Source organism: Mus caroli, chromosome X, assembly GCF_900094665.2.
Source record: "Mus caroli chromosome X, CAROLI_EIJ_v1.1, whole genome shotgun sequence".
NCBI lineage: Eukaryota > Metazoa > Chordata > Mammalia > Rodentia > Muridae > Mus > Mus caroli.
Genome location: NC_034589.1, coordinates 140,977,231 through 140,993,125, shown reverse-complemented (window position 1 = coordinate 140,993,125; position 15,895 = coordinate 140,977,231). Strand labels below are relative to the sequence as shown.

The window sequence follows — 15,895 nt, the reverse complement described above, 5'->3', positions numbered from 1 at the left end:
AAGAGGGCGCCAGATCTCGTTACGGATGGTTGTGAGCCACCATGTGGTTGGTGGGATTTGAACTCTGGACCTTCGGAAGAGCAGTCGGGTGCTCTAACCCACTGAGCCATCTCACCAGCCCGCCCTGGAACTTTCTACGTAGACTAGGCTGCCCTCGAATTCACAGAGATCCATCTGAAATGGCATTTTTTAAATAGAATATTCTAATACAATACAATGTAATGGCATACTATTTTGATACTTACAGGACAATAGGAAAGTATTAAAGGTTTTAATTTTCTGCACTTCAGCCATTATGTTTTATAAAAGAAAAACTATTGTATGTACAACAAAAACACTGCAATTCATAGCATATAGTAGTGTCAAGTCTTCACTGAGGCATCTCGGGTACCATTTGTTATCATTGGGTTGTATAGTGGCATGTACAGTGCAAAGTATGCGTGTTGTATGCTCAGAACCATGGCTTCAGTAACATTGCATCTATAAAGCAGCATGAGCAACTGCTGTCAGAAATGTATGGGACTCATCACACTTTTGATTCTGGATTAAATTTTGGTCATTACATATCCAGAAATTTTATAAAATTTCTTGAAACCTCCATATTCAGTGATGCAACCCCATAGGTTAGTAACACATTCAGTTTCAAACCATGCTTTAAGGAACTGTGTTCTAGATGGTTGGTTGGTTGGTTGGTTGGTTGGTTGGTTGGTTGGTTGGTTGGTTTTTCCTGTGGTTTTCCTTCTCCACCCTTTCTGTCTCCTCTCTTGCTCATTCACTGTTGCTCTGTTATCTATGTCTCTTTTAAGTCACTCTCCCTTCCCTCTCTTTCTCCATTTATGTCTCTTCCCCTGTCCTTTTTCTATCTTTTCTGTCTTTCCTTCTCCTATGTCACCATCTGCCTGTCACACAAATGTCTCTCTTTGTCACTCCCTGTGTATCTGACTACTGCTTACAATCAATCTATCTCTATGCCTAATCTTTGCCCCTCCCCTCCCCTTATGGCTAAGGCATAGTGTGTCTGTATGTGTCTGTGTGTGTCTGTGTCTGTGTGTCTGCGTGTCTGTGTCTGTGCACACACACACAGACACACACACACACATTGCCTTTAATTATTCATAGTGGAGGGCTGTCTGTAGTCCTGGAAGAGGTGGGAGACATCAGGTCTTAAGAGACTGAAAGAGACCTATCTTTATTTCTCTCCAACTTCTGCCCTAACACCTTCTTTTTTAAGTAGGCCATTGGCTATGAGATTAATTGATACTGTCAAAAAAAATCCTGCTTTTAGGTGACAGGCCAGATTGTATTGAGCTACAAACAATGCAAAGGGGACAACTTTACTAGGAGGGAGTTGGCAAGAAGACATCTACTTCAAGACCCATCTCCCTAGCCTGTCCCCCAGTTCATATCCAGCCCTAACAGTAATCCCAAGACTCCAGTTCCATGTGGGCTGGCCTAGTTCCCTTTCATCTGAGAAATGCTGTCACCTTGTCATGTCCCCACATTGCCTGCCTGCACACAACAGGCACTTTCGTACTCCTAAAACTGTTCTTTCAGCAAATCCAGGGTGAATACTTTCATGGAGCCCTCTACACTCAGCGTTCAGTCTAGTTCTTTAGCCAATTAGCTTGGCATCTTTTCAGCAGGAACCTACTTTGTGCATGTTACTGACCTTTTAGAGGGGAGGGTACCTACCTACCCTGCCCTTGTGGAGATTCTGTTCTAATGGGATGAGGCAAGTAACAATCTAAATTTGAAGAGTATATGATATAATAAGAAGATAGAGATGATGGTGAGAAAGGAAAGGGGCATGGAGATACTATGACCTCTTACCTGGATTACTAATGAAGCCTCACTAATCTCCCTACATCTACCTTTATGGAACATGCCCAGTTTTCCCAGCAACAAGTAGAATCTTATTCAACCCTGAACCAGAATCACATCTTAATCTTTGTTCAAAAGCCTCCCAAGTAATTCTGAATCAAAGTCCTCACTATGGCCTCTATGCTACATCCTTGCCAACTCTCTGACTTACATCACCACCTAACACTTGCCCCTTGCTCGCCCCTTGCTCAATATTTCACCCACTATGGCTTCCTTGCTCCTTCCCAGTGTGCCATGAATAGCCCCATCACAGAGCCTTTGTTCTGACTGTCTACCTGAAGTTCTAGTCTCCCAAACAGCCACAGGACTTACATCCTCATCAGTTTGCTTAGATGATGACTCCTTTGTGAAGCCTTCCCTATCTGCCTCATCAACAACTTCAGTACCTTCCTCACCTCTAGCACTTTAAATCATCTTCCCCTATTTATAATTATATTTTACAATATTGTCATCGGCTAATATACCAACTCCACCTGTCTCTTCTTGTTACCTAAAATGTCAATTATACAAGAGTAGGGAATCCTTTTGGTTGTTGTTGTTGTTGTGTTGGCTTTTGGTTGGTTCGTTTTTTGTTTTTGGTTTGTTTTGGTTTTGGTTTTCAAGACAGGGTTCTCTGTGTAGCCCTGGATGTCCTGGAACTCCATCTGTAACCCAGGCTGGCTTCAAACTCAGGGATCCACCTGCCTCTGCCTCTGCCTCTGCCCTCTGCCCTCTGCCCTCTGCCTCTGCCTCTGCCTCTGCCCTCTGCCCTCTGCCCTCTGCCCTCTGCCTCTGCCTCTGAAGTGCTAGAATAGGAATCTTTTATCTGTCTGATTCACAACTGTATCCCCAGAGCATAAAAGAGTGTGTGTCCTAACGTAAAGAAATATTTTTTCAATGGACCAACACAAGTATACCTATATTTTTATATTCATACATAATCCTAAATTAACATAAAATAATGCCAGAGGCTGCATCATAATCCACAGTCCTACAACATTTGGTCTTCTATGACTTCACTTCTCTGAAATATACCATTTAACAAGATTAGTCTTCTCACAGAACATGCTACACACATTCCTGACCGTGAATAAGATCTGCTAGGCATGGTGGCATAGAGCTGTAATCCTCGCACATGGGAGTCTGAGGTAGAATGATCCCAATTCAAGGCTTGCCAAGGCTGAGAAAAATGTTCATAGCCAACCTGGTCTACTTCCCAAAATCCTATTGCAAAATTAAGAGGGTATTTTTTAAGATTTATTTACTATTATACTTAAGTACACTGTCGCTGACTTCAGTCGTATCAGAAGAAGGTGTCAGATCTCATTACCGGTGGTTGTGAGCCGCCATGTGGTTGCTGGGATTTGAACTCAGAACCTTTGGAGGAGCAGTCAGTGCTCTTACCCACTGAGCCATCTCACCCGCCCAAAATTAAGAGTTTTAAAAGTAAATTTTTAAAGAAGGTTTAGGGATGTAGCTCATTGGATGGGGTAGGCTATTGCCTACCAGGCCTGAGACACTAAATTCAATCCCCAGTACAGAAAAGAAAAAAGAGAAAAGAAAAGAAAAGAAAAGAAAAGAAAAGAAAAGAAAAGAAAAGAAAAGAAAAGAAAAGAAGTAAGCGAGGGAGAGAGGAAATAGGAGAGAAAGACAGAAAGACATCTAATGAGTGGCTGCCAATAGTTTAATAAAACAAAACATGAAATACAATAGAAATGCATGAGTATATTACAATTTGGACAAGTAGTGTGTAAAACTTTTAGTTGAGCTCTGTGTTTGTATGTGTATATGACACACATACGTAATTGTACTGAATTATGGGTAGCAATAAAAAGTGCTTGAATACAACCTTAGGGCTTGTAAAAGGGAATAAGAGTTGTATCAACATCTACAACCCTACAGACCCACGAGTGGAGGAAGAAAGGAATCTGAGGACATTGGGAGACATAAAGCACTTTTACCCAGCAAGGAGGGGAGGGGCAGGAGTAGCTGGGGAGTCGATGGGAAGGGCTCATAGACACACTAACCTGCCTTCTCTGTTTCTTCCTCATCTGTTTCTCCCTCCCCTCATCCTGATCCATCCCTTCCACTTCAGTGTTGTTTTCTATCCATTTGTATCCTTGTTTCCATTTTTCAATCTCATTTACCACTCTGTCTCTGCATTTTTCTGTTTCCCACGCTCATCTCTCTGTCCCTCTGTCTGTATCTCCCTCCATTGTTCCCATTTGCAGGTGTAGCTCAGCAAGAAAACTGATGGAGTCCACCAGGGCCCATCAAATACTGAACTGGCCGATTCCCTAGGGTTGGGGGTAGCCTTTGCCCCTCAGTATGGCCAACACCACCGGAGAGCCCGAAGAGGTGAGCGGCGCACTGTCTCTGCCATCAGCATCGGCTTATGTGAAGCTGGTGCTGCTGGGACTGATCATGTGTGTAAGCCTGGCAGGCAATGCCATCTTGTCCCTGCTGGTGCTCAAGGAGCGTGCCCTGCACAAGGCTCCTTACTACTTTCTGCTGGACCTGTGCCTAGCCGATGGCATACGCTCTGCCATCTGCTTCCCCTTTGTACTGGCTTCTGTGCGCCATGGCTCCTCATGGACCTTCAGTGCACTCAGCTGTAAGATTGTGGCCTTTATGGCTGTGCTCTTTTGCTTCCATGCGGCCTTCATGCTGTTCTGCATCAGCGTCACCCGCTACATGGCCATCGCCCACCACCGCTTCTATGCCAAGCGCATGACACTCTGGACATGCGCAGCTGTCATCTGCATGGCCTGGACCTTGTCTGTGGCCATGGCTTTCCCACCTGTCTTTGATGTGGGCACCTACAAGTTTATCCGAGAGGAGGACCAGTGCATCTTTGAGCATCGCTACTTCAAAGCAAATGACACACTGGGCTTTATGCTTATGTTGGCTGTGCTCATGGCAGCCACACATGCTGTCTATGGCAAGCTGCTACTCTTCGAGTATCGTCACCGCAAGATGAAGCCAGTGCAGATGGTGCCAGCCATCAGCCAAAACTGGACATTCCATGGCCCTGGGGCTACCGGCCAGGCTGCTGCCAACTGGATCGCTGGTTTTGGCCGTGGGCCCATGCCACCAACTCTGCTGGGTATCCGGCAGAATGGGCATGCAGCTAGCCGGCGGCTACTGGGCATGGACGAGGTCAAGGGTGAAAAGCAGCTGGGCCGAATGTTCTACGCGATTACACTGCTCTTCCTTCTCCTCTGGTCACCATACATTGTGGCCTGCTACTGGCGAGTGTTTGTGAAAGCCTGCGCTGTGCCCCACCGCTACTTGGCCACTGCTGTTTGGATGAGCTTCGCCCAGGCTGCCGTCAACCCAATCGTCTGCTTCCTGCTTAACAAGGACCTCAAGAAGTGCCTGAGGACTCATGCCCCTTGCTGGGGCACAGGAGGTGCCCCAGCTCCCAGAGAACCCTATTGTGTCATGTGAAGCAAGCCCGTAGGTGATAGGCAGGGGGAAAGTCAGAATCACCATACTGGGGCCAGCAGCAGGGGAAGGGTGGGACCCATACAGAAGCCTTCTTTTTCAAGCTTCAATCCAGGCTCTCAAACCATCCATAACCGAGGCAATTTGTCAACACCTCCCTAGGGTTGGAAACGGGGTGAGGAACTGGAAAAGAGGCATTTCTAGTTTTGTGGGGATTGTCCCGCAGCCTCCTCCACTTCAAATCTCCTTTTCCCATGCCCTCCCTGCCTTCCCTTCCCTCTCCCCTCTCCTATCTTTCTAAAGTAATGATTCAGTAAATGAAAACAAACTGAAAATGCAGGGTTTTTAATAATAACAGCTGAGGAAATAGGCTCTCTTGCTTAAATGTCCCCCCTTTTGACATTGTCAAGAAATGGGAAATTTCTCCTGTAAAATAGATTCCCAGAGATTGTATCGTCCCCTGGGCTCCCATTCACCCTCCCCTTCCAAATCCTTTAGCAAGACTTGGATGTTTAGGAAATATTGGCTTAAGTCTTCAGACAAGAGGGACCAAATGGGGTGCTATATTCCTTGGGAGCAAGGATGTTTAAATTGCTATGTTGTGTGCAATGTTGTTTTTGGCTAACCTTGGTCCAAAGCCCAATCTCCAATCCCTCCCTACCATGTCCAGACTTCACAGGTGTTTCTTGAGGCTGTTTGAGAAGCCAAGAGCATACAAAGAAGAGCCTCCATGATGTGCCCAGGCTAGATGAAGAGCAGAATGGGGGATGGGCTCCTCAACCAGAATATACCAAACTTAGCTACGTTCACTCAAGCTTCCTCCAGGAATATATAACTAACTTTTCCTCCTAGGAATATATATCCACTTTAGTCCCCACTAGGGATGATGTGGGTATATGCTGACAGGGAAAGTCACCCATGGGGAAATAGTTAAACTCTCCAGAGTACCAAGAGTCCAGACCATGGGGTCAGAGCTAAATTCAACCCCACAATTATCCCTTGGGTTCACAATACTCCCCCCTAAAATAAAATTCTTTGGAGACCTTGATAATCAATAGTTATACAAACTTCAAGGCACTGTGGAATTGAGTCCATTTCTGCTTGACCTCTTTTTGTCCCTTCCTAGCCTTCACAGTCCTTGAGCTCCTCCTTGGTTGGGCCCCAAACATCCTTCCCAGAAGTTTTTTCTCCATCCACTCTTACTTATGCTCAAAGTGGAGCAGACTGCACCCAAATTTCAAAGGTGGAAGGTCCCAAGCCTCTTTTCCATGGACACAAACCACTTTGGGCTTACTTCAAGGCCAGTTCTACAGACTGGTGAGCCAAGTTGGAACTCTTCGCCTAAGTCTGGGGCAGTGATCTCTCCATCTCCTTTCCTTCCTTATAAACTCCTGTCCTAAACTCCACCTCTACCCCAAGATAGGCCCTGAACTGAGGAAGTCTTGACCCAAAAGCAATGAAGGGGGCACTCTAGGCAGAAGAGATATTGATGACCCTGGTTGTGGAGTGGCCCTGGAAAAGCAAGCCAGAGGAGCTGAGAGGCTGGGAATGTGTGTTTGGGGTGGGGCTATTCTCTCAGTGATGATGATAGAAATGCCTTTCTGAGGGCTGGGGTGCAAAGACCAAGGTGGGAGGGCAAATAGGGTAAACTCAGGAGGGTTTTCCTCCGTTTCCTTTTTCTAACTGCCTGGATTCATCATTGGATTTTGTAAATGGAAAAAGTGAAATGAACAATGTTATATTGGATGTTCTCTCTCTCTCTCTCTCTCTCTCTCTCTCTCTCTCTCTCTCTCTGTGTGTGTGTGTGTGTGTGTGTGTGTGTGTGTGTGTGTGTGTGTCTCCTATCTGTGTATGATCACATGAGGAGGTATGATTGAATGAGATAGTGTGTGTCTGTGTGACTTTGTGTGGGTAAGAACCTCTGAGGAAAACTTGCCTGGTACACATATGTGAGCAAATACATATATGTGAAGAAATAGAGTATGCACACACACATACACACAATGGAGAGGAGACAAAACTTAGTATGTGCCTGCAGCAGGAAATAGAGTGCTTAGGAGATGGAACCTGAAATTTTTCATGAAGTTGTCTTCCTTTGGCCCAGCTTCTGAGCACCAGGTAAGGAGAGAATACTTTAGAACCCCATCTCTTCCCAATGTCTGGAGATTCAATCCTCACCCCAAATTTCACACAAGTTATTTCTGATATTAGACCACCATGGAAATAGGAACTGGGAATGGGGGAGGGATCAAACATGAAGACAATGGGGTTAAGAAATGGTCCCCTGCAATGTAATGGCTTTTAGAGGAACTGCTCAGCCTAAACTGCAAGTCCTTCTTAAGGTTCCACTGTATACAGCTGGGACTTGGTTTAGCTTTGACTAAATTCAGAAGGAAAGATAACATAAAGAAAAAGCCCAAGTCTGGGGATCTACCCAGCTGGCCTACTCCCTAAGCACTCAATTAATTTACTATTTATTTACTTATTTCTTCAGGTGCACAGAATTGAGCTGACCCTATTACTCAGTTCTTGGCACATTATATCATTGGTCCATGCAAGGTCCTTTTATTATTTTGCTTTGTCCCCTTCATCACCCATCCCTGATCCCATCCTTCCCAACCCCACATAGGCACCACTCTTCAGAACTTAATGTGTGTCCTTCCAAACCACCGTTCATGTGTTTATTTACTTATGTGTATCTGTGGAAAATATATGGTATTGATGTGTTTTAATTTACATAAACAGTATTGTACTATAAATCTTGTTCTGTTTCTTTTTTTCACTTAACATTCTGTTTTTGCAAAATCCAGCCATGTTGCTATACATAGATCAAATTTATTCTAGTAGTCCATCTAAAACACATATCACATCTTATCCATTTTCCTGTTGATGGATTCTGAGGTTCCTTCCTCTGCTACCACAGCAAGGCTGCAATGGGCAATTATCTCCTCTCCTTAGGAATGTCTAATGTAGAAGAAACAAGCTCAGAGAGGGGCAGTGATTTGGCTAAAGTCACAGTGGAAGTCACCTGCTATGTGGATTCTAGAACCTGAGCCAAAACTCCACCATCATGCCTCATCAAAGACCAGCCATTTCTGATCACAAACAAAATAAAATATAATATTAGGGTACAATTAATAGCCGCATTCATTTAGGAAAAGCTGGGGGTAGAAATAATGTGTAGACAAAGAGAATTTTAAAGTTCTAGAAAAATCTAGCACATTAGTTGAATCACTTTTTTTTTTTTAATGACGCAGAGGAAGTTACTCTTTGCATCTGTGGAGCCATTTTGCAGAGATAGAAAAAGCCATGTCAAAACCTGACCACCAAAGCAAAAAGACCTCAGATATTTAAATTACTAGCAGTTCAAAGCAGCCTGCGACTGAGGGGCTACAGCGCTCACCCCACAGGCATAAACTGGTGGGGGAAGGGACAGATTTTAAAAGTGCGTAGTTGTTGGGGGAGTGGGGCGGGGAGAATGATAGCGAGGCTCTCTGATTTCATTTGAGCACATCTCGTTCCCTGGTGCTTGCGCACTCCCAGCCACCCTCCCCGGGCCTAGTCTTGTGGTCTTCAGAATCACTGGTACTTTTCCCATTGGCCAAAACATTGCAAGACTGAGGGTGAGGGGGTTCCTACCCTAGCTTTCCTCACAGCCAATCGCCCCGCAGTTTTCCTCTCATCACGGAGGGGCAGTCAGCCTGATGATTGGTGGGCACGAAGGGAGCCAATTAGAAAATGATGATGTGTAGTGTTGGCAAGCGGATTGCGTGAGAGAAGGCAGGGGCTGAGGGAACGCTACTGCCAGCTCCAAGGCCTGCAGCCAATGGCGGGCAGAGCAGACGCCATGCCAGGGAGTGGGCGGGGCCTCGGCGATAGGCGCTGTGGGAGTAGGGCAGGCGCTGTGGGAGGGGACGTCAGAGCGAGGTGGTGAGCAGAGCTGGTCGCGTGAGGTGTGGCGGCTCCGCTTCAAGTGTGACTGGTGGCTACGGCCTTGTCTGAGAGCAGAAGAGCCAGTGCTGTGAGTGCGGTCACCATGGACCGCCCGGACGAGGGGCCTCCGGCCAAGACCCCCCGCCTGATCAGCTCGGAACCCCGTCAGCGCGACCTGCCGCCCCCGCCACCCCCACCGCTCCAGCGACTGCCCCTGCCTCCACCCCAGCAGCGTCCGAGACCCCAGGAAGAAACCGAGGCTGCACAGGTGCTGGCTGACATGAGGGGGGTGGGCCCCACGCTGCCCCCACCACTGCCCTATGTCATTCTTGAGGAAGGGGGGATCCGCGCGTATTTCACCCTGAGTGCTGAGAGTCCCGGATGGGATCACGCGATGGAGTCAGGGTTCGGGGAGGCCCCTTCCACGGGGATCATGGAAACGCTCCCATCTTCAGAAATCTCTGGGGGAAGCCTGGCAATTGACTTTCAGGTTGCAGAGCCCAGCAGCCTCGGAGGGAAGGCCCTAGAAACCTGTAGCTTAGGAGGGTGGGGGCCCCAGATGTTAGTTGGTCCGAAGAGGAAGGAGGAGGCTATCATAATAGTGGAAGATGAGGATGAGGATGAAAAGGAAAGTGTGAGGAGGCGGCAGCGTCGGAGGAGGAGGAGAAGGAAGCAGAGGAAGGCGAAGGAGAGCCGAGAGAGGAGTGCCCAGAGGATGGAGAGCATACTGCAGGCCCTGGAGAGCATTCAAATGGACCTGGAGGCGGTGAACATCAAAGCAGGCAAGGCCTTCTTGCGTCTCAAGCGCAAATTCATCCAGATGCGAAGGCCCTTTTTGGAGCGCAGAGACCTCATCATCCAGCATATCCCAGGCTTCTGGGTCAAAGCAGTATCCTTCTCATCAGTATGCATGGGCCAGAAGCCCATGACTGAAGGGGAGATGTGTGGAAGAGAGAGAAGAGGTGTGGGGGAGGGTCAGAGATGAGAATGATGAATCCCCATTAGAAGATTCTAGAACGCAAGGAAGAGAGATGGCAAGAGGGCAAACTCGAATCTAAAACTAGACTGCAAAAGGGAAAAAGAGTAGCACTGTAACATATAAAAAGAAAATGGATCCCAGACAGTAAAAGAGGGAGGGGTAACGGAAAAGGCAAACAGCCCATAAACAGAGCAACAGATAGAGAAAGGAGGAGAGGAGGGGGGAATACAGGTGATGAACTGACTAAGGAGGGAGGGCACATAAGCTCTTCGGGAAGCGTGCTCAAACCACACAAGGCTCCATAAACCTGGGTCTCTGCTTAGATACCTAGAAATCCCAAATCTGTCTACCATCCTCTCCATTAGAAGGGAGAGGGTAGAAATGGGATGGAACCCTGAAGAATTGGGAGAAAGGCCACTTGGTTGTGAGGCTCAAGTGGTTAAATGAAGGGAAAGGTACAACAGGAAGAATCCAATCCACTATTGGTGACTGTTGAGCTCATCCCCAGGGAAACATGTATGCAACATTTGAAATGCACACATTTTAGTAGAATTTATATAGATATAAACACTTGGCCCATGATTAAAACGTGTCACATGATCACAGGCTCTCTGGAGTCAGGCACAGGGTATCAGGTAGATACATAACTTCCATATCTAGACATGAGGCAACTGGGCCTAAGCACACAGACTTCTAGAGGCATTCATCCATTATGTGGACACTGACCATCAACACCTATACATGTAACATTTAAATACAGGCCCTCGGTAACCAAATGCATCAGTACTTAGACTTGGGCTCTCATCTCCCAGACATACAGTATTCTGTGAACATAAGCACAAGAATCCCATGGCCATGGTCAGAGACCCTTAGCATCTAGACCTACAGCAAATATGAACCATGGCAAGGCCCCCTAATGCTGAGGTTTAACATTGCATAAGCACTCACCTCCTCAGACGTCACTCAAACCCAGAAGGATCCCCCTTGCTTCAGCCTGGTTTGCTCTGCCCTCCCTGGCATTGAACAGTAAATCCTTGACCTAAACTGCTCCACTCATCAGTTCCTCAACCACCCCAGAATTTCAATCTTGATCAACCAACGTGACAGAGACATTTTCCGCTACTTGACCAATCTTCAGGTCAGGCCAAAGAAGAAAGCCAAGGAATCTGGTCTTTGGAGGTGAGGGGGTGGGTGGGAAGGGCCCTGGGAGGGATAGATACCACTATTACCCCACCCTGAGCAGGTACAGGACCTCAGACATATCTCCATGGGCTACAAAATGAAGCTGTACTTCCAGACAAACCCATACTTTACAAACATGGTGATCGTCAAGGAGTTCCAGCGCAACCGCTCAGGTAAGTGATAGTCCCAGGATAAACCTGCGGCCCCTATACTATCATTTCCCCTTCCTTCTGTATGTATCTCTTCCTCTTCTAGGCCGGTTGGTGTCTCATTCTACCCCAATACGTTGGCACCGGGGCCAGGAACCCCAGGCCTATAATCGCAGGAGCCATGACACCAGAGAAAGCTTCTTCAACTGGTTTTCCAATCACAGCCTCCCAGAAGCTGACAGAATTGCTGAGGTGAGGCCCCTCCTGGCATTGCCAGGGAAAGCCTTTCAAGACTTGTCCCTGGGTGCCTGAGAAATTGTGAGTGGGTTCTAGGACTTATACTCCTAGAACTCCTTTTCACTCTCCCCCTCCCCACCCCTCAACAGATCATCAAGAACGACCTGTGGGTTAACCCAGTGCGCTACTATATGAGACGAGGTGGCTACAGATCAAGCAGAAAGAAGCAACATGGAAAGGAAAGGTGATGAGAGAAATGGTGCCTGAGAGGTTGGGGGTGGAGTTGTTTTTAAATAGGGCAGAGACTAACCTAGTGTTGCACAGGATTTATAGAGGCACAGGGGACCACTGAGGTAATCCAATGAATACCTTGTTTACAAATGAGCACTGATCCCCAGAAGTGGCAATGGGACTTTCCCCCATTCTTAGAAATCCTAGTACCTTACTCCCAATAACATTATACTAAGTTCTAAACTTGCCCACATAGAGCCAAGAATCAATATGAAATGGTGATCATGGAAGATGCTCATGACCATTATGCAATTGAAGACATTCTCAGTGACATCTCAGAAATTGATGAGATCACTGACAATGAGACCATTCACGACATCAAGATCTCTGACTTCATGGAGACCACCGACTACTTCGAGACTACTGATAATGAGGTGACCGATGCCAATGAGAACCTGTGCGACAGTGAGAATCCTGACTACAATGAGGGCTACAACACCAAGATCACTGACAACAAAGGGAGCGTTGCCACAAATCCAGATGACAACAGTGATGACCCAGAGGAAAAGAATACCTATGACAGTGAGGATTCCAACAGCGAGAAAGCTGATGGTGACAACACAACCCTAGGTGACAACCAGCAGGTTACTAATATCCAGGACAGCAGTGATAGTGACAATGGAGATGAGGGCAGTGATGATGAAGATGATGATGGTAATGAGGGGGACAATGAGGGCAGTGATGATGATGATGATGATGATGACAATGAGGGCAGTGATGATGATGACAGGGACATTAGATACTATAAGAATGGCACCGAAGTCTTTGACAAGGCTCTAGATAACCGCACCAACCAGAATGACTATGAGGAGGAGGTAGAACTCATCTCTGAAGACTCAGTTGAAGAGGAAGAGACCAGTGAGGAAGGTGAGATATAGGCCCCTCCCCCTTCCTTTCTCTTCTGAGAACACCCAGGCTTCTTTAGGCAGCTGGTGGTGAGGTAAACACTGTGTGTTCTCTCCGGTCAGAGGACAGGGCAGTTAATTCCACCTCAAGGAGTAGGAAAGGAGAGGGAGAGCTAGGGAAAGGAGGTACCATTAATGTCGAGCCTTCTCCACTGCATGGATTAGCGACACAATGTTTGGCAAGGCTTCCAAGATTATCAGAGGACCCTTCACTCACTCATTGTTGATCAAATGTGTTAGGCAAATAATACATAAATATCCTCTACACATTCTAAGAATCCTGCCTTTAAAACCCCTATTTCACTTTGCAGAGCTCCACATTTCCCAGACCTCTTGACCACAAAACATGTTCTTTGCCCAACACTGTATATATTTGGGAAACTGCTTAGGAAAGACTGCACATGGAAGTCTGAGGTCTAATGCAATATTTAAATTGACTCCCAGGTTTAGTTCTGATCTGGAAGACTGGGAAAAGAACTCATTTGAACCTGGCTGTGGGCAGACAAAGGAGAGGTGAACCCCAGGGGTAGGTGGCAGAGATAGGAAAACCAGCCACGTCTGAAGGTTTAAGCAAGGCACTAAGGGTGAAAGTGTGCAGGAGGGAGGAGCCACAGACACACATTTTGGGGTAGGCTGGGGAAACTAAGGGAATTGTCAGTCCTCTTTGCCTCCCATCTGACACCATCTCTTTTCTCCAAAAATGGGAGGCAGAGTTGCCTAGCTCTGGAGTGGAGTGGGGATGGGGAACAAGACTGAAGAAGGTAGACTACAGCCTATGTTTGGGTCACACTAGCTGCAAAAAGTAATAAGTAAAAAGCCAAGGCTTCGCTCAGAAACAGAAGCACTTTGAGGAGTGTGGGAGCAGGAGAAAGGGGAATGTATCCGTTTTGATCTGACAAAGATGAATGCCCTGCTGTCTTGCCTCCCTCCCTCCCTCCCTCTCTCTTCTAACCTTGGATATGAGCACAATCTCAATGGCGGCACTTTATCTCCCCTCCCTCCCTGTCCCAAACAGAGGCACTGGTGACTAGTGGTCCCCAGCCCTCCAAAGCCACAGCCATTTGTTCTGTTCACTTTTCAAGGGGTATCCAACTACCTTCCCCTGTGTCCTCCTCTCTCCTTCACAGCCAGCCAGCTAAGTGAGGACAGCTATGAAGATGAACGAATCTATGGGGAGGAAAGAAGTGAGATGAACTCCGAAGATTCTGATATTCAGGAAGTGCTGCCGGTCCCAAAAGCTTGGGCCAGCCTGGGGAAGAAAGGGAAAATCGGATAAACATCTTGCCCTTTAGGGGCTCTCTATATATACCCCTATACCCTCTCCCATTTGCCCTCCTCTTCAGCTAGGGCTGTGCGGCCCCATATTGCACTTCTGGGGGGAGACCGACTTATTACACGGGTTTAAAGTTTATTTTTATGGTTTAGTAATTGCAGAGTTCTTATTTGGAGGAGGGACCACGCTCCCCTTCGGCCCTCCTCCACTGCAGGCTTCTGTGTGCTGCTAATCTTATTTATTGTGATGCCTTGGTCAGGGCCCCTCTAGCCCCCTTCTCGTGAGCTTAGGCCCAAGCCCCTCTCTCCGTGCTGCGTGGACATCCTATCTCTAAGCGAGAAGGGCCGCTGTGACCTTCGTCACAATTGCACTGTGGCCTGAGACTCTGCTACCACCCCCTTCTCCAGAGTTACTCTCCAACTCCTTTCTTCCCTTCAACAGCCCTGACAGCTAGCCCGCCTCAGTGTCTTTGCAAGGCAGCTTCGCCTTTGTGGGATTCCTGCTCCCCAGAAGCCCCGCCCCTTCGCCCGTGACCCTCAACGAGCCTAATAAAACTGAGCAAATTCAAAGTGCCTCTTGGAGTCTTTTGTCCGCCTGGGTGCACCGTCGCTAAGCCTGGAGGAGCCGCCCTAGCACCATGGTGGTACCAAACGTTTTCACTGGCCGAGTAGAGCTCCGCGAGACTGCAGAAGCATTGCGTCAGAGCAATGCGGGCCATCCTAGCCAATGACTGGACAAGGTTGAGGGCGCCCCCCACCCCCAGCACCCACGCTCCGAGACCGAAGAAACCCAGCTAGGAAGAAAAGAGCATCCCACGCCTTTCCTATGGCGCATGCGCAGACAGATCCTGCGGCCTAGACCATCTATTTGGTGATTCATCTATTCATTTACAGTGCGTCAAACCATTTTTTCAAGCTTAGTTCGAGCTGGGTTAGAGGAGCTATTTTTCTTTTTTTTTTTCCTTCTTTTTTTTTATTGGACATTTTCTTCATTTACATTTCAAATGCTATCCCAAAAGTCCCCTATACCCTCCCACCCCCAACCCCCCTACCCCGCCCTGCTCCCCTACCCACCCACTCCCACTTCTTGGCCCTGCCATTCCCCTATACTGGGGCATATAAAGTATGCAATACAAGGGGCCTCTCTTCCCAATGATGGCCAATTAGGCCATCTTCTGCTACATATGCAGCTAAAGACACGAGTTCTGGGAGTACTGATTAGTTCATATTGTTCCACCTTCAGGGTTGCAGACCCCTTCTGCTCCTTGGGTGCTTTCTCTAGCTCCTCCATTGGGGGCCCTGTGTTCCATCCAATAGATGACTGTGAGCATCCACTTCTGTATTTGCCAGGCACTGGCAAAGCCTCACAGGAGACAGCTATATCAGGGTCCTTTCAGCAAAACCTTGTTGGTGTATGCAATAGTGTCTGCATTTGGTGACTGATTATGGGATGGACCCCAGAGTGGGGCAGTCTCTGGATGGTCCATCCTTTTGTCTTAGCTCTAAACTTTGTCTCTGTAACTCCTTCCATGGATATTTTGTTCTCTATTCTAGGGAGGAATGAAGTATCCACGAGTTGGTCTTCTTTCTTGACTTTCTTGTGTTTTGGAAATTGTATCTTGGGTATTCTAGGTTTCTGG

The 15,895-nt window shown here is 47.3% G+C and overlaps 2 protein-coding genes across 2 annotated transcripts in view; both read left to right on the top strand.

Moving 5' to 3' along the window:
• The window catches only part of Gpr173 (G protein-coupled receptor 173), a 22,441-nt gene extending 17,062 nt beyond the window's left edge, over positions 1-5,379 (top strand). Inside the window, exon 2 of the mRNA XM_021152627.2 lies at positions 3,956-5,379. Coding sequence (XP_021008286.1) covers positions 4,189-5,310 — 1,122 coding nt within the window. The 5' untranslated portion in view covers positions 3,956-4,188 and the 3' untranslated portion in view covers positions 5,311-5,379. The remainder of the gene's footprint in view (positions 1-3,955) is intronic.
• Positions 5,380-9,184: 3,805 nt separating this feature from the next.
• Tspyl2 (TSPY like 2) lies at positions 9,185-14,829 on the top strand. Its single transcript, XM_021153243.2, has 7 exons — positions 9,185-10,129; positions 11,280-11,357; positions 11,463-11,574; positions 11,657-11,802; positions 11,937-12,031; positions 12,275-12,945; positions 14,111-14,829. Exons 1-7 carry the CDS (start codon positions 9,344-9,346, stop codon positions 14,257-14,259), a joined length of 2,037 nt encoding a protein of 678 aa, XP_021008902.1. The 5' UTR covers positions 9,185-9,343; the 3' UTR covers positions 14,260-14,829.
• The last annotated feature ends 1,066 nt before the right edge of the window (positions 14,830-15,895 follow it).